Source organism: Jatropha curcas, chromosome 3, assembly GCF_041381405.1.
Source record: "Jatropha curcas cultivar XTBG-Jc1 chromosome 3, XTBG_Jcur_1.0, whole genome shotgun sequence".
Lineage (NCBI taxonomy): Eukaryota > Viridiplantae > Streptophyta > Magnoliopsida > Malpighiales > Euphorbiaceae > Jatropha > Jatropha curcas.
In genome coordinates, this window is record NC_143153.1 from 10,869,237 (window position 1) to 10,892,349 (window position 23,113).

A 23,113-nucleotide genomic window follows, 5' to 3' on the forward strand; every position below is an offset into this window, starting at 1 on the left:
TAAAGCTTGACCATCTTGAATATTTGCTCCTTTTCTTTTCTAGGATTTTTATCTTTGGAACCGATTAGTCTACCACGCTTCAGGCATGCTTTAGACTCATTAGCATAGGCAGTTTGTCCTTCAGGAACTTTAATTTTAATAGGAGCAGTTTGTAGCTAGTATGTGAGATTTAATTATCTCCTTTTGGATAGTAAATATATCTAGCAACTAATTTATAATATTTTGCAAATGAATTATCTTTTAAACTTTTAAATTCAAACTGCCTTGAATGAGGATCAAGATATAATAACGATAATTCTTTTCGAATCAATTATTCTTTTAGCTGCTTATTTTCTCTCCTAATATCGGGATACATAACAATTACCAAATTTGGCATATAAATTTTTTTATTTGAAAGTTCTAAATATATAATCATATATCATACCCGACATATATTTTCAACATCCTTTTGAGGGCCCATCTTAGTACGTTGTGGTAGAGCAATTAGAACATATACGGCACATTTAAAAATTCTTTAATGGGTAATGTTTGGTTCCTGATCCAAAAACCAATTATAAAGAGGAGAACTTACAATAACTTATTGACTTGATGCGAATAAGTGCTATTATATGTAATAGCATGTCCCTCTAAAAGAAGGGAGATTCATTCTCATAATAATTGTCTTGCAATTAATTGCAATCATTTATAAATGATTCTATTAAATCATGTTTGAGCATAAATAAAAGCAACAACAAGTTGCCTAAATTATTTCAATTAATACATGCCATAATCATTAAAGGTTGATGTGTAAATTCACCATTATTTTCAAGATAAATTGTCTTAATAGCATAATTTGGAAATTGCATTCTTAATCAAATTATTTGAGCAAATAATCATGTAAACTTTTGGTTCCATATTGATAATAATCTTTGCAAACTTCAGGTTTCTAGTTAATAATATTCATATAACTATATTTTAGATGCATCCATGATATATTCAAATAAATTGATTAATAATTTTCTTTTATATATAACTATCTTTTATGTGTACCACTTCTGGTGGTAAAATTTTTTCTTAATAACTAATGTGGCTACCATAATTTTTAAGATTATTATTTCAACTATGATTTCATTAATATTCTCAAAGATAAGTATATCTTTTTCATTGATCATACCCATCCCCAATATCATATATTATTGCATTCACTTTAGGAAACACATCAAATCTAGTTGGGTGGATTTCAATACTCCCATGTCCAGTATTACATGATATTCCATTCACTTCAGGGAATAGAGAAAATTTAATTAGACAAGTTTCATGATATTAATTAAGAGCTCAATACTTTGTTCAATGATAAATGGATATGAAATAAATGTAAAGTTTATTATACAATTTTTTTTTCTCGATATTGCTACTTCAAAAGCATATTCGAGGTATAAGTATCATTGACAATTCAAGATTAAGGGCTAATATAGCTCTAAATATAATATATTTAAAAATAAATCAATCAATTCTCAAAGCTGGTAGCATATTAATAATATATGTCAAGAGATAATGATAATTATAATAATAAAATAATAATCGTAATGTTGCAAAATCAAAATAACTTACATTTTTACGATTTTGCAATAATTCATCCATTCATGTGAGCTTTTGGTCATTATACCTTCTTTCAAACCATTCCAAAGAATAAACGGGTATTTAATTATCAAATATACAAGAAAAAAATTATTGCCTAGGAATTATTTTGATTAGATTCTTGTAATTATCTCCAAGACTCAAAGCAAGAATTCATGTCTACAATATCAAGAGCTGTAAATTCAAATTTTGTTAACACTTGACATAAAAAAATATTATAACAAAACAAATAATTATATTAGAAAATGAGATAATAATAAAAAAATTATTTATATAACTAAAAATTAATCAATTGAATAAGAATAGATCTTATAATAAATAAACATAAACTCCAAATATAATAATAAAATTTCATTATTATAATAAATAAATTACATAAATATATTTTAATATGTAAAAAATAAAACAATTATATAAAACATGTGCACAAATATCTGTACATAGTGTATACTCATCGACTATATGTACTATGTTCTAAGATGATAAGCATAAGTGTTATTAATATATTAAAATGTTAATGCTAATTTGATTTGGTCAAGCCAATGACGGCTTGAACTATTCGAGGTTTCAATGTATTCTTTGAGAAAATAATATTATTCTTACTTAAAATAAATAAATCTGATTGTAAAAGTATATATAATAGCTAGATTAGAGTAAATAAAGATTAAGAAAAATAAATTATAATTGAAGGATTCACCGAAGATTATAAGTTTTTCTCTCAAATAAAACCTTGCTGAACAATTTCTAGTTCAAATAGTTTTTATTTTCTTGATCCCTATTAATTTACAACCAAATCACTATAAGAATACGAGAAAAGCAACCAAATATTTAAAGTAATTGATATACGTAAAAAAATCTAAAAGAAATATAATATACATATAAAACGAAATCAAATATTATTTATTATATTAAATCATTCACCATATTAATGTATAGAGAATTACCTTTTAAAGAGTAATTAATTCAAATTTGTAAACCTTAACTTTGGTTGTCGCAAACCACAAGTTATCTCTCCTCAAATTAATAGAACAAATTGCGGTAGAACAATCGTGCTTATAAAGTGTTATAAAATAATATAAAACTAAAGATAAAAAGAAAAAGGAATAGAGAGCAAAATATGGGAGAGAATACGAGAGTATCTATTATTAATGAGAAGCTGCGTATATATATATATATATGTGTGTGTGTGTGTGTGTGTGTGTGTGTGTGTGTGTATATATATGTGTGTGTGTGTGTGTGTGTGGAACTCTATTTAATAGAGTCTTATACAAATTAGAAAGATAGAATTTATAATAATTAAAAATACAGACTTCTAGTACATATAGAACATCCACTTATTTCATAACATTTTTATCATTTTGTAATTTTTATGAAAAATAAATGATATAATTAATTTTTAATAATAATATTAATTATGTATTAAAGCATGATAAAAAATTTTTGTTATAAAAGAAAAATGAAAAACTCTGGTTCCAAACCTTAGTTAATTTTTGGAAAACTAGAAAACAGTTTTCTAGTTTTTCAAATAGAAAATTGACTCATTTGAATACAAAACTTTATTTTTCAGTTTTCTTGAAAAACTTTTCTAGAAAACTACCTCAGTTTTCTACAATTAAACACACCCAATCTTTTCATTTTTTTCTATTTTGGTGTATCGCTGAAAAATATTTACAATCGAATGCATGTATTTATTAAAATTTGCAATCAAGTGTTATTGGTTTGAGGCAATCCATATGAACCCCATTTTTTTATGTGTTGGTAATTTACTTGGAGTTACATAGTCCATTTTATCCTTCCCACATGACTTGCACGTGATTTTTCAACCAATTTTTCCATTTTGCCATTCACTAAATATACCCAACTGCCACCGCTATGGGATTTTTTTGCATTTTTCAACCAATAATATAGGATTTTTTTCCTTATCCGAACACAATTTTCTTTTACTCTAATATATACACTCCAAATTCTCACAAAAAAGGGCTAATTCACAATTTACTTACTATTCAATTTCTGAGAGATTAACAATTAGTGTGGCGAGTGTGGAACACACCTTAAAACCCTAAAAACCTTAATCTTTTTCTTTCAAAGACGATGGCTAACAATTCTACCAAACATCTCAACATGGAAGGACAAGACAACACCCATAATGAAACAACTAAACGACCCACACTAGTTCCTCCACAACTACCGATCCCCAGGTACCTTGGCCTAAGCTTATTCCCAGTTCACTATCGTTTTAAAGTGCCTCTTGGAGGCTCCACATACTAGTGGCGAGCTAATACCGCCAACCAGACCGATAAACACACCCCACTGAGAACACAACATACTAGTGGATGGTGATAATCTTCAAAATGTGGTCAAAGAGCTAGTTCGGGAGTGCCGAGAGACAGGAGAATCAGGGGTTTATGGTCTCCGACAGGACTCACCATTGTCAACCAATATTTTGGGCGCAACCTTTCCCTTAAAATTCAAGATCCTTACCTTCTAACCATATGACGGATCTACCAATCCCCGAAGCCATCTAGTGACCTTCTAAATTATGATGTACGTTCAAACCAACTCAAAAGATCTCATGTGTAAGGTCTTCCCAATTATCTTGAAAGGAGCAGCTCAAGAATGGTACAAAACGTTGAAAATGGGGCTGTAGACGCTTAAATTTTGCCCTTGAAAGGTTTAGTGATGATATATCATCTTTTGTATAAAATTGGATCAGGACTCCCGATTGCTCCAGTTTTTGGACTAATGGTCCATGGCGGAGATTATCTACATGTTTAACCATTTTTACTTTTTTGGGTTACCATGCATTTCGCTACAAAATCAAGCGCGAGAAGTGTGTCAAGCCCACCCAACACACTTCCCGATGCACCACCTCATTTTGCGTGCCACCCGATCCATTTTTGCCACATCAGGCCTAAATGGGCCCACCCTACCCTCAAATGCCTATAAATAAGCATTGGGGGTGAGCCAAGAGAGGAGATTTTGGATAGCTTAACAAAACTCTTACAAATTTTTCGCTCAAAACTCCCTTAAACTAAATCTATAACAAGTTTTATTGATTAAGGTTAAGAGAGAATAATTTTCTTAAAGAATCTAAGTAAGTTTACAATCAAACTCTCTAAAAACACTTACTTTAATCTTGAATCTCAGACTATTGGATCAAAAGCCTAGTTTTTTGGGTTTCTTCATTCATTTTTGAATCAATCTTCAAATGAATCAACAAAGGTAGTTTCTGAGAACCTTAAACTCATTTTTTGTCTTTTTCTTTTCCTTTTCGGTGTTTTAAACACCTGTTTTGGATCTGGTTATGAGGAAAACCTAGGACAACCTAAAATAGGTTTCTGTGCCTCTATAGCGCATGGCGTAAGCCACTACATACGGTGTGCGCCACAGGCCTACTGCTCGCTCCGCATTAGCCTAGTTCCCCTGTTTTTGCCCTATTCTCTCTAGAAGCCTTCTTGATCTGGGCACCTACGCCACTAAGTGTGGCGTGCGCCATAAGCTTGTGGCGCATGCCATAGATCCCTATGGCACAAAGCCCTTCAATTCAGAGGCTCCGAATGTTTATAAACTCAAAAAATGTCCCGATTTGGAGATCCAGTGGCCAAGCTCCGACCTTAAATGGTCTGTGATGCGTATTAAGTCACATATGGATTAAATAGACAATAAGAACTAGATTGAGAATCATGATTGGTGTATTTGTTCATCCTTCAAGGATGAACATCAAGGCCATGAGCTTAAATCGTGTTCAACCATTTAAATTCTCGTCATTTAAGTTATTGTCTTTACATTTCAAGCACCTTATTATTCTGCCCTTTTTTCTATGCCTTTTTAATTGAATGCCTTATGTTTGTTATAAAGCTAACCCTTTTATCCATCACATTTGTATCAAGAACATGCATCATGTTTTCATTATGGGAAATGAATGATTGATTATTGGTTGGGTTTTATTATTTTATGATTTTGAGAATAATGTTTATTTTGTATTTGTGTTGATATGGATGCTTTATTCTTATTATGCTTTAATGTTGTATTATTGCAAAATATAAAGGGTCCTACATAGATTCCTAATAATTGCATGTTTGTAATATTATTGGATATTGGGCAATCTGGAAGGTTAAAGGTAGATTGTAAAACTAGGCATGGATTGTAAATCTTTTCTCATTCCCCCCTTTATTTGAATGTATATTTCCATGCTTTATGTTTCTTTGAGATGTATGATTGACATAGTTTTCCAAAATTACATAAAAAAGTATATATACCTCATTTTTAGTTAATCGCATTATTCAAGTTCTGTGAATTATTGGACAACAAGGAGGCTGGTTTAAAATCGGGTGATAGGAGTGCCTAACACTTTCCCCTATCGTACCCAACTCCCGGACCCCGTCCTCCGATTTAAAACTGAATTAGCCAAATCCAAAGAATCGACTAATTCGAGATTTTTTCCCTAATAAGGGTAGCGACTCCAAAATAAAACTCTTACCAAAGTAAGAGAGCCTTTTTTTGAAGATTAAACGAGTTTAATAAAAGAAAACCAATTTCCAAATAAAATGAAACAAGCCCGTTTGATTTGATTCTTTCCAAACTCTTAGAAAAAAATCTGACATTCTCATGGGTCTATTGATTCATTCTCCCAGTTAGCCACCACATTTCGGGCTCGATTCATAACATGTGTACCATCTAGGAAGATATCATCTGACTTAGTAGACCTGAAAAGGGAGGAGGGCGAGACCCTAAGGCAGTATGTCTCCAAGTTTCAGATGATGGCAATGCAAGTGGAGAACTTGAATGATGAAGTGGCTATTAGTGCTATGACAAAGAATTGTAGATACAACAAATTGTTTGAAAGCCTAATTAGACCCTCTTCTAACTTTCTCCGAACTAATGGCGCGGGCTCATAAATACACAAAATGAATGAAGCCTATAGGCTCAGCAGCGTAGATCGCCCAAGGAGGAGAAACACAGCTACAGAAGACATCCCTCCACAGTAAGGAGATGATCGTCCTGAAGGGATCGCCCATTTGACTCCCACGAGCTAGTTATGCTGCTAGAACACCATATTCAAGAAATGAGAGGATAGGTGGCATATAAAGAAAAGAAAGTTTTTATATATTTAATATTAGGGTTTTGATCCAATGATTATGGTTAAATATAAATTATGATATGAAGGTGGTAATTTAAGGAAAATGGATACCCTTGATTAAATTTTAGATTAATCTAAGGATTACATGTAACACCTGCCGCCCGATCCCGAAAGACCCGACAGTGAAGAAGAAGAAGAAGAAGAAGAAGAAGAAGAAGAAGAAGAAGGAGACGTGTAGGAAAAGAAGAAGAAGGAAAAATTGTTGTTCAATAATTGATGGTTCCTTTAATAAAGCAACTAAAGGGTGTTTTGGTCTTTTCTCCAAATTGGATAGCTAGGATTAAGTCACTAGGATTAAGTCACTACAAATATTCTCCAATTAAATTCTTTCAAAATATTATTTATCTCCACAAAACTTTCTAATTTACTCCATAAAAAAAATAATTCCTCAAATTTCCTTACTTAATATAACACCATAATTCACTATTCACAAATTCTCTAAATTCTCCAAAAAATATTCCTTACTTTTTTCTACCCATAAAAACCATGCATACATGCTCAAAAAATGTTTAAATAAACTATAAAACATAAGTAGTAATTTTTTCAGACAAAAAATAATACCAACTTCCGGACCGGTGGTACTATTCACGGACCGGTAAACTACTATTGAAACACAGTAAAAACAGGGCATTACATTACAAATATGCCAAGTGGCTTTGAATGATAGATCTTGTTTTATTTATATTAAATATAAGTATTAGAAATATGAGCTTCATTTACACTTCTTATAAGTGAGCCTCACACAATTTATTTATTACCAGTTGTATATCATTTTTTAGAATTTTATCATTTAAAATATTAAATGTAATTTTAATTATTAAATAAAAATTAGATTTATAAATAATTATGTTACGTATATGTATTGATGTACATATGTTTTTTGAGTTTTGAATATTTGTATGTGGTTGTAATTATTATTTTGCTATAAAATACTATGTCACTATTAAAATAATTATATAAAATAAAATAAAAATATTTTTTTATTTTTTTATTTCTGGAGATTATGGTATTAATTGAAATGTCAAACTAGCATATAATCTTAATTTTCGTCAAACTCTACTTCAATTTTTACTAAATAATTAAAAAAGTCAAGTTTCTATTTAAAAGTCAAGAATCCAGTTGAACCGATCCAATCCAGTTCAACCACGATCCAGTCATACTGCCGGTTCTATATCCAGTAGGGTTTTAAAAACATTGATTTTACCATTATTTTAATGGTTACACACAATAAAATGAGACACAAGGACTAAATTATCTAATGATATTAAAATTTAGTGATGCAATTATGTATTTTGAAAAAAGTAAAGACTAAATAATGTATTTAATCATAATAGAGGGACTATGTAGCAATTCTCTCAATGTTTATTTTTTAAAAATAAGTTACATTTATGGGTCAAAATTAATAAATTAAAAATTATTTTGAATAACCACTATTAATTTTTATACTACTTCATTATCAAAATAATTAATTAGGATAAAATTTATAAAAAAATAAAATTTTTAAAATTTCTCTTTAGTTTTCACACAAAAATCAAAGTTTAAACTATGAATTTATAAACGAAACAAACCACTTTTGTAATAGTAAAAAAAATTAACCGTCCATCACATAGGCGTAGACACGTATAAGGATTAAGGAGGACTCCTAAACCATATAATCATTCCAATCAATGTAAAAATATCTCCTACATTCAATCTTATCCTCCTATCCTAGTACTGTGTTTGGATTAGAAAGGAAAAATAAATAAGAGATGAAGTAAAATAAATAAAATTAAGGAGTAAAAATTTTTGATAAACCATTTATTCTTAATTTACAGATAAGAGGAAATAAATTCATTTCCTTTAATTTATTACTACAATTATTTTCTAATTTTCCTATAATTTGAATAAAAATATTTTCTTCCCTCTTTATTCTAATAATTTTTTTTTATTTATTTTAAAGAAAATAATAATCATTATTTTTTAATTATTAATTTTTCTAATAATATTTATTTTGATTATTTTATTTTATCTTCTATTTTTCAACCGTCAAAACATTGCCTAGGAACAAACTTTGGTGGCCGAAAGTAATGGCAAAAATGAAAAATCAGAACAAAAAAGCGGGACCCAAAATTACACGTCATTCAGTCAATTTTCCATAGCCAACCACCTAAGTGTATGAGGACTTCCAACACTATTCTGTCGCCACGCCGAATGACACGTCATCAACCTACCCCACAAAATATTTCCTTGAAAATTGAAAATCAAAAATTCAAAATACAAACAAGTATCCTCTGCACCAACTCAGGAAACAAAATCAATACCAGAGTGTAAGTAACCACAGAATTCAAATGCTCCCTCACAGCCCAACACCTGGCATTGCGGGACACCACAACCTTCTCTTCCTTGGTCTTATCACACAAAACCCTAGGCCTCCACCTTTCCAGTTATAAATTCCTCCCCAAAGACTATTCTACCCTTCAAGAAATATTTCCAACATCTTTTCTTCTTTACCAGTATAAAGCAAAACCAAGAGAAAGTTCCAAACAGAAACGAGAATGAAGGACTGTGAGCTGTGCAAGGTACCGGCGAGAAGCTACTGTGAATCCGATGAGGCTTTTCTGTGCTGGGACTGTGATGCCAAAGTTCATGGAGCTAATTTTCTGGTGGCTCGACACGTGCGCAGTCTCCTCTGCCAGTCTTGTCAGTCTCTCACCCCTTGGAAAGCCACCGGAGTTAAACTCGGCCGTACTGTTTCTGTCTGTGAAATATGTGTAAATGGAGACCATCTGAAAGAAGGAGAAGGAGAATCTGAGCAAGATGAGGATGATGTGGCCGTCGGCGAGGGGGGAGGGGATGCTGATAATCAGGTGGTTCCATTGTCATCGATGACAACGCCGCGGCCGCCGACTGATACTTCCTCCTCTTCTTCTTCTAGTAATAGTCAAGAGAGCGTGAGTAGAGTGGTTTTTGAACCTGCGAACGTCAAATCCTTGAAACGGAAGCGTAAGAGTTGGATAGATCTTAATTCTACGTTTCAGGTGTGTGTACGGTATTACTTGTCTTTAGCTTCAGTTTTTTGTTTCTCTGTTTATACTTTTGTTTTATAGAATTGCATTTTTCTTCATATCTTTTACATCTCATTCAGATATTCTGTTTATTGAAGGAAACTGATAACGAAGACGGACTGAACGATGATGCAGAAGGATCTCAACCGCTCATCTTATAAACGGAGAAACGGTGGCCCAGCGTTAACAACTCAACCAGGTGGCGACGGTGACGGTGATGGTTCTTTTAACTACCCTTCGAGAAACTGGAGAATCGAAACGGCGACGCGTCCATCTAAGGCCGGTTCAAAGATCTGTGGCGGTTGTCGAGTCTCCGAAGAGATTTCAGCAACGGGACAAGTGGAGATAGGAGATTGAACGAAGAATCTGGAGCAATTGATGTTTGCTCATCGTGGAGTCCTGGCCGAATGATTTGACGTATTTTAGGGGTAATTTTAGCTTGACCTTTAAAAAACACAGCAGTCTTTAGTTGAGTTGTTTGTTGACCATTAGGTAATTATGCATTACAATTTGTTAATTAAATGTGTCACCGAAAATTTTGTTAATTAATTAGATTGATGTATTCTGATTTCTCGGTGAGCAATATTACCACAGATATCGTACGGAAAAAGGACTCATTCCGTGTTCTCTTATTTTAGTATAATTATAAAAAAAATATTTATCACTATATATAGATTGTGTTTGGTAAACCTCAAAAATTGTAAAATATGTAAAACTGTAAAATATAGATTGTGTTTGGTGTAGACTGAGTTTCATTTAGCCCCTAAAATGATTTGGTGATCAAAGCTCAAATATGGTGAATTATGGATAACAATCTCTGCCTCAATGCTAAAAAAAGAAACTAAAAAGGAAGTCCTAAAAAACTGGTAAAAGTAATAAGGGGACAGCAAATCAACCATCATGTAAGTTTCTGTGAAAGATAATATTTATTGGCATTAGTCTAATGATGAGTGCTTGTCCCAATTCCCTGTACTAAAATAAAGATAATAATTAAAACTGAAATTAAAAATTTCAGTCAGGCTGATTTCCTTGTTACTAAAAAAAGGATAGTAAAATTAAAATTCTATTTAATAATTTCAGTCGCGAGAGATTGAAGAATAAAATTTCATTAGAAATGCAAAGCGAGTTATGCATGCGCGAATTTAGTTAGTCATTCAATTAATATGATGAAAATATACAATAAATATTTATATATGTATTTTTTTTCTGGGAAATAAATAAATAATTTTAAAAGTACTTCTTTATTTGTTGAGAGTATAAAATTATTTCCCCTACAAATCAATTAGGCAAGAAAATTTCCTATGTTAAAAAATAATAAAATATATTTAGTTTTAATTGAGAATTTAATTCTGAAATTATGATACAATAAAAAAATATAACTGATCGGAATAAATGTAGGTGCAATACATAAATTGATCAATGTACTTTAAAAGACCTTATATCATCCTCAATTTTCACTTTGATCCATTGAATACTTCAATTTATGAAATTACACCTGTTAAACATTTTAATTGACCTATTAAACACTTAAATTTATAAAATTAGATCGATTAAACACTTATTAGATAGTTGAAAAATATAAAAATTATTGTTTCAAAAATCATAATAACCACATATCCAATCATTATTTTGCATATAAAAATCAAAAATCTTAAAAATTTATTGTTTCTATCGTGATGAAGTTTGAAATTATTATAAAAAGAGAAATTGAGGATGTCATAAGGTAGACTTAAAGTTTAGGGTGGCACAAGATTTTTTTTTATTAAACTTTAGGGGGTTAAATTATGTATTCAGCTAATAAATGTATTCAATTCAAAAATTAATTTTTTTGAGTATTTAGAGAAGGGAATTTGAACCCGAATCTATTGTCAAATTATATATGCACGCATCACTAGACTATGTATTAGTGTGCAACTTATAGATTAATTTTGAATGTAACTGATTTGATAATTTGTTGAAGAAACTCAAATTGTGATGCACCAACAATTATTCTTATAAAAATAATTAGTACTATATACCTAGTGAATCTGATGAATACCTGCTCTAAACTATTATTCTCTTAGAAAACTGTGGACACAATTTGTTCACTAAACTCAACTGCCTAACAAAATTTAACTAATTTTTAATTACAATTGCATTTTTTTTATCAGTTGGTACAAATTTGAGATAAAAATTATAAAAAAAAAGCTAATTTTGAAAAAAAAAAAAAAGTTTGGAGGATAAATTGATTATTATATAATATATTGATTCTGGTTTCTATGAACCAGCAATCGTGACATCGCTAATTTCAATTGAATCCAATCCTTTTACAGAATCGGACCAGTGTGGGCCCCTACCTCTTACATCCACGCTTCAGAATCATGAAAATGGCATTGTATTGTACGTGGTTCTCTTTCTATAAGGCACGTCCTGATAGTAGCTACTAGGTAGCAGCTTTGAGAAAGTGTAGTTGAAAGAAAGGGTAAAATGTTGAAAATGTCAGGCTGGCATCGAATCAGAAATGCCAGATAATCCCATGGCCAATCTGAGGGCACGTAGATTACTTGAATCAGTAAGCTATGCCTAATTATCAGGAGACCTCTCTCTGCTTTAGCCTTTAGCCTCATATGGTTCTTTGATTAATACATGATTCTCCGTGGCATTGCCTTTAGCCTCATAACCTTGTTTCAATTCAATCAACAAAACCACCCTTTTGCTAACCCTTTTTTTTTTTTTTTTTTTTTTTGTGAATTTTGCTTGTTTAAAGTAATAACTAATAATGAAATACATATAGTGACAAGTCGCATATATATTTACTACTAAGCTATGTCTTAGTGTGTAATTTTCAAATTTTAATATATTAAATATTCATTATATTTTGAAAATTTCGGTGAATTATTATATACAATTTTTAGGATCTTTTAATTAAGGACATATATGAAAAATAAGAAAAAAATATAGTAAAACTAATTTAACTAATTATACTTAAACCATGAAAAAAATATATGAAATTACAATTTTGAGATGGAGGGAGCACTTTTTTAATCCTATTAGTATTTATATGTTCTAAAATTTAAATTTTTAATCCAATCAAAACTAAATAAAATAAACAATTTCTATTAGTCCTAATTAACAATGCAAACATAAAATTATAAATAAATTTCATAAAATCTAATGAAAATAATTATATCAAAACAAGTTTCAATTTAATTTTTCTAAATCTTTTCAAAAACTATATATTAATAAAAAGAATTAATCATCTGCTCTAAATTTTTTTTGTATAATGCATTGAATATATATTTTTTAAACAAAAGAAGCTTTCACAAGAAAAACATTCTAGCTTTATCCCTTCACCTTTTTATGATAGCCTTGCATTGCATAGCGCATTTAGGCATCTGAAGACTGGTTTCGAGGACAGATATTTATGATTTTTAAATATTTTTCCCTACAAATATCTGGTGGTGGGCCTCTGTCCTTCACAGCCTGCTACATCACTTCAGATTTCAGGCAAGAAAAGTAGAAGAAAGACTACTAAGCTATAATAATAATAAATTAAACTAATGCTCAGTTTTTGGCCGGCCATCACAATCAAAATTATTAGGAAGAATTACTATTTCAGACCTCAAGTTTGATTTTAATTACTGTTTAGTTTTTTATTTTGGCATAAATATATTATTTCATCCTTATATTAAGGACCTATTCAATTAATAAGTTGTTTTGTTAAAAAAAAAAACATGCTTTAGCTGTTAAATAATATGAAAAGAGTAAATATGAAGGACTAAAACACTACTATCTTTAAATCTTAAGTAAGATAATATTTTATAACAGGTTAATTTCTGTAACTTTTAACTTTTAGTATTTTTATAAAACAATTGCTAAAATGCTACTAGTTATGAAAACAACTAAATACTAATAATACGGCTAATAATTATTCATAAAATAATTTTACTGAACAAACTCTAAAATACTTTCAATAGATCCATGCATCGAATTTTGGCTATAGTACACACGGGGCATTTGAGAATGAATAGTATACATGGCTTAATGTATTTATCAGAAAAAAAGAGGGACTAAATTGTCATTATATTAAATTTTAAGGATTAAATAGTAAGTTTGCTAAATCAATTAAATATTAAATACTCATATAAGACCCCATAAGAGATTGTGGTTGAGAAAGTTTGTCGTCATCCCATCCCATGTGCTTTAATTAACAAATCAGAGTCTAATAAATTAATTTTTTAAAATATGAAACTATATTTAACGGTTGAAACGATTAAGAGAACCTTCTTTTTAAATACATTAATCAAATTAAATTAAATTAAAAAAAAAGGAATCCCTCGACAGAAAAGAAAAGAATCAACATCTTGTGGTGGAGAATTAATGAGTGATTTGAGGAAGAGTTAATTGTGTGGTTGGTGATGGTGGTTGTGTGTTCCGATATATATTTTTTTTTCTTTAACCAATCAGTACATATTATTTTTGAAGATATTGAGTGATCTTAGGATTCTGCTTACTCTGACATGATGTTATGTGACAGTGACCACATTATTATTTTTTGTTTTTTCAATAATTTAGATGTTTGGCTTTTCTTAATTTTGAATAATTTATTAAAAATTGTCTGAAATTAATCATTTTATACATTTTAATCATGATAGTAATAGTAAGAAACGAGCGTCTTGCCAGGCTCAGTGGGCTGAATTTCTTTCCATAAAAAATAGGTAATATAATAAGCAAAGTAAAAATTATATTTAAATTTTTTAAAAAGAAATGATGGAATTTATAGTATAATATGCAAAAACTATATTATATTGAATAAATAGAATTTTTTTTTCAAAAATTATAAATATTTGATTATTTTAGAGTCTAATTGAATTGTAGGATTTAAGATAAAAACATTGTAATTATATAATAAAGAATATTTTAGAAAATTTTTACCTATAGAACTGTTTTACGCACTTTAATTAATCAAGAAAAATAGATGATTGTTAAATATGATATGATATCAAAGATTATGTATTTTTAGTAATATAAATATATTATTTTAATCATCTTAAAATTATTATATTTGATCTATTTTATTTCATTTCACATAATGCTTTTGGATTTTTATTTCTATTTTTAATAGTACCATTTGTTTTTGTTTTTTTTGTTAAACATAAAATGTACATTTAGTATTTTTTTTGTCACTTTTTACTATAAAAACTATTAAATATATAAAAATATACCTTTTGTTTTTTTAAAATTTTCAAATTCTACTGAAATAATAATATAATTTTTAATGATTTATAAATTACCTTTCACAAATTTCTCATATATTTTTTTCTTCAACATAAAGGAACTTATTAAATAATCAAGGGATAATATTGTATAAATTGAAACCATAAGGGTAGAATTCTCAATTGGTAGCAAAACAACATCATTGTAATTAAAAAGAAAGATATCAAAGGGTTAAAATGAAAGGCAATATTGTAATTAAAAAATATAAAAGGCTGAAAGGGAAAATCATTGTTGTGGTGGTTAGAGTGATTTTCCCTTGCTCACTTTTTTCTATTAAAAAAAATAAATATATAAAAAAATACTATTTTTTTTATTTTTAAAATTCTCAAATTCTACCTAATAAATCATATAATTTTAATAATTTATAAATTACCTTACACAAGTTTCTCATATATCTTTTACTTTAACATAAAGAAACTTATTAAATAATCAAATGATAATGTTGTACAAATTGAAGGCATAAGGTTAGATTGTCAATTGATAGCAAAATGAAACCATTGTAATTAAAAAGATATCAAAGGGTTAAAATGAAAGGTCAATACTGTCATTTAGTCGATCAGTCTAACTATAAGTAATTATACCACAATTTTAATACCCTAACCATATCCTATTTAATGCTCCTATTCCTTATTTATGTTTTAAAAATGGAAAGAAACATTTCATATCATATCCTTCCTATTTTCTGTCACGATATAATCAACATAAATATACATTAAATAAAACATTTGCCATGATATTAATTTTTTTTATTGAAAAACTCTATAGACAATTTTGAAATTTAAATTATCAAAAAATTATTAATATAGGGGTAAATATGGAAAAAGAAAAATAAATTTTATGGTTGAACTAACTTAACTTCCCATTCTTAATTTTTTTGAAAAAAAAAAAATGAAACTATTTTTTTTGGGACAGAAGGAGTAGAAACTAATCAGAATATTATAATTATAAAGAACGTTTATCATCCAATGCAAAAGAGAAGATAGAATATAAAATATTATTACTATTAAGTATTATTTAATGTGATTTATTTTAAATATTATAAAATACCTCATAATAAAAATTATAATTTTAATTATTATAAATACGTAGGGGTCAATATCTGGTAGGGATGCAATTAATTTTGAAAAGGAATTTGTAAAATAGGAATTTCACAATTAATATTCGGTAAACTTGTGTTTGAAAAGCATGGAAAATTCAATTCAATTAATTTTATTTTATTAATTTCATATTTAGAAACTTGAAAAAAAAATTGAGACATTAAAAATTTTTATAATATAACATTCAATTTGATTAGATTGTACCATAATCAAATTATAATAATATCCTTGAATACGTTTGGATTGATTGAAATTGAAATCCATAGAAATATTAAATCATAGATTGTCCAATCAAAATAAGTTTACATTCTACCGTTTGGTTGAAAAGTGTAATTCATATATTTAAAAAATATTTTTAGATTAAAGTTAAATGTTTAAATTATATTATTATTAAAAAAAAGATGGAATTCAATAAATCCCACACAGATGAGATTTTTCTCTCTCATAAGATGATGAAATTTAAGGCACGATGGAATTTATTATATTCATAGATAATAATGTATTTTTTGTCAATCAAACGCAAAAAATCTAAAAATCCATGAAATATGTGAATTCCATTGTTTTAAATTGTAATGTTATTGATTCTTCTAAAAAAAAATTCTAATGTTATTGATCATTTTTAAATAAATAATTATAGTTAAGAAAATAAAATAAATTGAATTTATTATTGATTTATATAATATTTGAAACAATTTTTATATAAAAATTCAACTGTATTCTTATACAATTTTTTTAAAAAAAAAGGAATTCAAATGATATTTATACAATTAGGATGAGCATCTGATTCAATTAACTAGAAAATCAAATTGAATTGACTCAATTTGAAAATTTAGTTCTTTTCCTTAAATAATTGCAAACTTTTTGGTCTTGCATTGTTTCTAAGCATGTGCATGTGAGATTTTGATCTATGGCAAAAAATGGTAGTGATCAAGCAATGGAGGAAAACTTGGTTTTTATAGTTTTATCAGATGATGAAGATGAAAAGGTACCTCTCAATTATAATGCAATGAAAAACTCTTTGACTAATCTATGGCGACCCAGAAGGGGATCTATATTATCAAGATTGAACAAAAATCTTTCAATTTCAATTTTTCACAAACTCGACCTTAACAGAGTCATTCAATTAATATGATAAAAATATACAATAAACATTATATATGCATTTTTTAATAGGAAATAAATAAATAATTTTAAAAGTACTTATTTATTATAGAGTATCAACTATAGTTAGCTTCATTAAATTATGTTAATTAGTCAGTTAGATTTGTAGTTAACTTGTTAGCTATTCTGTTGTAATGATGTTGAGTCAGTATGAGCGGTTCCCAAAAGAAGTCTTTTGTATATTAAAGCCAAGCTCAATAGTCTTTGATAAATTAATACAATCATTCTTCTATTTTCCTTCATCTCTCTTGTTATGATATCAGAGCAATCTTGATATTCTTTTTGGAACTTTTTCTCAATTTTTTTTAGTTACCAAGAATTGTTCTTTGATGGCGGCTCAACCATGGCTAGAAGAGGTTCCTAGCAATCCCTTTTATCTTCATCCTAGCGAAAATCTTTTATTGGTGCTTGTATCGCCTGTTTGAATATGTCCCATTATCAGTCTTGGCAACGAGCTATGAAGATGATGTTACTGTCGAAGAATAAGCTCTCCTTTGTAGATGACACCATTACTCCACCTAATGTTCTTGATCCAATATTTCCTATGTGGCAGCATTGTAACACAATGGTTCTTTCTTGGCTGATAATGTCTTTATCCAGTTGTATTGCTCAGAGTATCATCTGGCTTGATAATGCCATGGATGTATGGAATGATCTTCAAGATAGATTTGATAGAGCTGATTCTTTATGAATTTCTGATTTGCAAAAGGAGATTTATTTTTTCAGTAAGAAGATCTGCCTGTTACAAATTACTTCACCAAGTTAAAAATCGTTTGGGATGAGCTTGTGAATCTTAGATCTATTCCTGCTTGCACTTATGTTGTTGCCTGTTCTTGTGTGCCTTATCTACTGTAAGAAAATATCAAGAATCTGATTATGTGATAAGGTTTTTAATTAGACTCACTGAGAAGTTTTCGATAATTAGATCTCAGATTTTCTTAATAGAACCAATGCCTCCCATAAATAGAGTTTTTGGACTTATTTTACAGCATGAAAGGCAATTAGATCATACTGATTCATGTTCCTTCAGAAATAATATGATGTGGTGTTATATCATAAAATTAGACTTTCTATAAATCTGGAAAAGGAAATAATTTCAATTCTTCTAGCAAAGGTGCTATTCTGGTAGAGGTTGTTATGATGGCAAAGGTGGTCATAATTATAAGAAGCCAATATGTTCCTATTATGGAATTACATGACATGTCGAAAACAGATGTTACAAGAAGCATGGATATCCTCCTAGATATCAAGCCAATTACAGATCCTCTCAACCAGCTGTTAATAGTGTTAGTTATGAAATTCCTTTTTCAGATCGTGATAATATGAATTCAACAGGTTCTTCTCTTGTAAATCCAATTTCATATGCTTCACTAGACTCTTTTATGTTTACCAAAGACTAATATCAACAGTTGCTTAGTTTGATACAACCTCAATTTGCAAATACCTATAGCAGTCTTTGTGCCTAATCAGGATATACACATAGCTACTGGTATGTCTTTATCTCCTTCCACACCTTTTTTTTTTTTAAATTCTACAACCTGGATACTTGATACAGGTGCCTTTCATCACATTACTTGTTCTTTAGACTTTCTCATCAATCCCAAGCCAGTTACTAATTATTTTGTGAGATTGCCAAATAATGACTTTATACTTTTTACTCATATTGGCACAATATCTTTTTCACCCAATCTTGTCCTTCCTAATTTTCTTTGTGTGCCTCAATTTTACTATAATTTGATTTCAACCAACAAACTCCCCAAACATTCTAATTGTGTTCTTGTTTTTCATTCACATTTCTATATCATTATGGATCTGCTACAATGGGAGATGATTGGGTTAGCTAGACAAGAAGCTAAACTTTATCACCTTTTTCAACTTGTTTTTCATGTTGATATTTCTGTTAATTCAATAACTCGTTGTAATATCCAAATTTTGATCTTTGGCATTTCCGATTAGGTCATTTGTCTACTTCTAGTTTGCAACTTTTACATTCTATTGATAATAAGATCATTATCAATTCTTCCTCATCGTGTGATATTTGCCACTTTGCTGAGTAAAAGAAGTTACCTTTTCCTTTAAATAACTCTTCTACTGTAGCTTGTTTTGATATGATACATGTTGATATATGGGGACCAACTTCATGTTCGTATAGTAGTTTTCGATATTTCTTAACAATAGTTGATGATCATAGCATATTTACATGGCTTTACTTCATGAAAAATAAATCTAAAGCTAGGAGACTTTGGTTCATCAATTTTTTACTTTTGTTCAAACACAATTTAATACTACTATCAAATCATCAGATAGACAATGATTAGGAATTTAATATTCCTCAATTTTGTAGTCAGCATGGCATTGTCCATCAAATTTCTTGTGTTATGACACCTCAACGAAACAATATCATCGAAAGGAAACACCAACATATTTTAAATGTAGCTCAAGCCCTTAAATTCCAAACTCAATTACCTTTAAGTTTTTTTTGCCTGAATTTGTTTCTCATGTTGTTCATCTTATAAAATTGAATTCCTACACCTATTTTACAAAATCAAACACCATTTCAAATTTTATATAATAAACCTCCAAATTATGCACAATTGAGAGTGTTTGGCTATCTTGTTTTGCTTCCACTTTTGAGTGACATAAAACCAAATTTGATTCAAGATCTATTAAATGTTGTTTTCTTGGTTTCAAAACTGGTATGAAAGGTTATAAACTTCTTGATTTGCAACACCATAAAGTTTTTGTCTCAAGGAATGTTTTGTTTTATGAATCTGTGTTTTCATATTCTCAATAAAATTCAATTGCAGATTTCATTCCTTATTTATCTGCACTTATTAGTGATTCTTTGTTTGATTTTCCAATATCTCACCCTTCTATTCTTCCTACTGCAAATATTAAACAATATTCTACTAACATGACTTCTTTTGTTTCACCTTCTACTAGTCTTCCTCATCCTCCTACTGATATTGATAGTTCTGATAATGATTCTTAACATTCTATTACGCCTTGTTCTTCCAATCCCACTTCTTATGGTCATGATATTTCTGCTGTTCCTTTAAAAAGATCTATTAGATCTAGAAAATGTCCTCATTACCTTTATGATTATGAATGTAAGATAAATTAACTTATCCAACTCTAGTCAACATCTTCTAAAGTAATAGTTATTTCATATACTTCCCCTCATTCTTTAGATAAAGTTTTATCCTATTCTCATTTGTCACCCACTCAAAAAGCTTTTTCAATCTCTATTTCCAAACCAATAGAACTGTGATGTAATTTCAAGCTGTAAAATATCTTGAATGGCAGGTTGCAATGCAATCTGAATTAGATGCATTGCAGGCTAATCATACTTGGTAATTAACTGATTTACCTTAAGTTTAACAAGTTATAGGGTGTAAATGGGTCTATCGAATCAAATATTGTGCTGATGGTTCAATTGAAAGGTTTAAAGCCTGTTTAGTTGCCAAATATTACACACAATAGGCTGGTTTAGACAATATAGATACCTTTTCACCCGTTGCAAAACTAGTAACTATAATAGCTTTTCTAGTTATTACTGCTATTAGGAAATGGCATTTGGCACAATTAGACATTAATAATGCCTTTCTCCATAGAGAATCACGTGAGGATGTTTACATGACTCCACCACTTGGTTCGACTCTTACTTCTCCTCATCAAGTGTGTAAACTCACAAAATCTGTGACATCCCAGGTTTGGGGCACAACACCTTAGGCGAATCCCACATCGGCTACGCACAAGGTGGAAGTCCTATACATAAAGGGTGGCAACCTTGAACTAGTGTGACGCGTTTTGGGCTGGCAGAGCGGAGGTTTCCCTGGCCCAGAAACAAAACCGTGAGGGTTCAGGCCAGGTTTGGCACCCAAAGCGGACAATATCACACTAGGGCTGGGCTGTTACAATTTGGTATCAGAGCCAAGCCTTGTCCCTCTGGCCGGTGGTGGGGCAAACCTCAGCGAGGACGCTGAGTCCCTAAGGGGGGGTGTATGTGACATCCCAGGTTTGGGGCACAACACCTTAGGCGAATCCCACATCGGCTACGCACAAGGTGGAAGTCCTATACATAAAGGGTGGCAACCTTGAACTAGTGTGACGCGTTTTGGGCTAGCAGAGCGGAGGTTTCCCTGGCCCAGAAACAAAACCGTGAGGGTTCAGGCCAGGTTTGGCACCCAAAGCGGACAATATCACACTAGGGCTGGGCTGTTACAATTTGGTATCAGAGCCCTAGGTTTAGTTCCCCGGGCTTGCATTCATAAATCAGTATAGTGTACATGCCATGTCTACCCTGATGAACTAAGCAGTTGTTATTCTAGAGGATGTCACAGGAAGGTGAGAGTGAGTCACACGCCTCCAGAGCAGTGGAGGGTGAGGCTCCAGTAGCACCAGGTCAAGCCAGAGCAGTGGAGGTTGAGGCTCCAATAGCACCAGGTCAAGAGGTATTGTTAAAGCAACTTGCAGATACTTTTCGACAGATTGCAGGGGTGATACCTCAAGCACCAATAGTAGTAGAAAGAGAAAGAAAGCCCCCACTAGAGAAGCTTCGAAAATATGGGGCGAAAGAATTCAGTGCTAACAAGGATGATAGTCCAGAAATAGCTGAGTATTGGTTAGATGGGACATCGAGAGTTCTGGAACAATTACAATGTACACTAGAGGACAAGTTGGTTTGTGCCACATCATTGCTCATAGATGAGGCATATACATGGTGGACTACTGTTCAGCAGCGAGTATTAGCAGAGCAGCGTACATGGCAATTCTTCTTGGATGAATTCAAGAAAAAGTTCATCACAGAGGCTTACCTAGATGCGAGAAGGAAAGAATTCTTATACCTGAGGCAGAACAGAATGTCAGTTGCCGAATATGAAAGAGAATTCACCAGACTCAGCAGGTATGGTAAGGGGATAGTGGCTACAGAAGCCGAGAGGTATAAAAAGTTTCAGGAAGGCCTGAACGATGAGATTCAAATGGGAGTGGTAGCTTCCAGATTCAGAGAGTTCTCAGCTTTGGTAGAGGCAGCTCAGGAGATAGAGCGAATTCAGGCCAGGTTTGGCACCCAAAGCGGACAATATCACACTAGGGCTGGGCTGTTACAGGTCTGGACAAGTATAAATATTTCATACTCGCACTTGAAGGTATTTGGCTGCAAGGCATTTATGCATGTTCTTAAGGAGTAGAGATCAAAGCTTGATGACAAGTCAGTTCCTTGCACTTTTGTTGGTTATGGAGACGAAGAGTTTGGCTACAGGTTATGGGACCCAGTGAAAAAGAAAGTTGTCCGGAGCCGAGACGTATTATTCCACGAGAATGATATCATGGCAGATATAACTTGTGAAAAATCCACAAGTGATGGTGTTATTGATGTTACACCAGGAAGCATTCCTACATATGATGCCACAGGAGGAGGAATGCCAGAATCAGAACCAGAAGAAGAAGAAGAGCCAGTTGTAGGGGATCAAGAGACAATTTGTAGATGATAACAGTGATGCGGAGGGTGTTGAGCAGGGGGAGATAGAGAACCCCATTCCACCAAAAGGTGTTGAACCTCAATTAAGAAGGTCAACCAGAGAAAGCCAACCATCTATAAGGTACCCTAGTTCTAATTACATTTTGATTACTGATGAGGGGGAGCCAGAGAGCTTCCATGATGTGCAATCTTGCAAAAATAAAGATTGCTGGACAAAGGCCATGCAAGAGGAAATGAATTCTTTGAAAAAGAATGACACGTATGAGCTGGTGAAACTTCTAAAAGGGAAGAGAACACTCAAGAACAAATGGGTGTA

At 30.8% G+C, this 23,113-nt stretch overlaps 1 protein-coding gene across 2 annotated transcripts; it reads left to right on the forward strand.

Annotated features, from left to right (window-relative positions):
- The first annotated feature begins 9,099 nt into the window (after positions 1-9,099).
- Positions 9,100-10,107, forward strand: LOC105650238 (uncharacterized). 2 transcript variants are annotated; one of them, XM_012237109.4, is made up of 2 exons: positions 9,100-9,774; positions 9,882-10,107. In XM_012237109.4, exons 1-2 carry the CDS (start codon positions 9,292-9,294, stop codon positions 9,960-9,962), a joined length of 564 nt encoding a protein of 187 aa, XP_012092499.1. In that variant the 5' UTR covers positions 9,100-9,291; the 3' UTR covers positions 9,963-10,107. The 2 variants fall into 2 exon arrangements, with proteins under 2 accessions (XP_012092499.1, XP_012092505.1); XM_012237115.4 differs by having other exon boundaries at positions 9,121-9,774; positions 9,900-10,107.
- Positions 10,108-23,113: the final 13,006 nt, after the last annotated feature.

Bases quoted from the DNA above. Each gene is read 5' to 3' on its own strand.
- LOC105650238 (XM_012237109.4), top strand. From the start codon at position 9,292: ATGAAGGACTGTGAGCTGTGCAAGGTACCGGCGAGAAGCTACTGTGAA. The intron at 9,775-9,881 runs GTGTGTGTACGG...CATCTCATTCAG, and splicing joins ATCTTAATTCTACGTTTCAG to ATATTCTGTTTATTGAAGGA.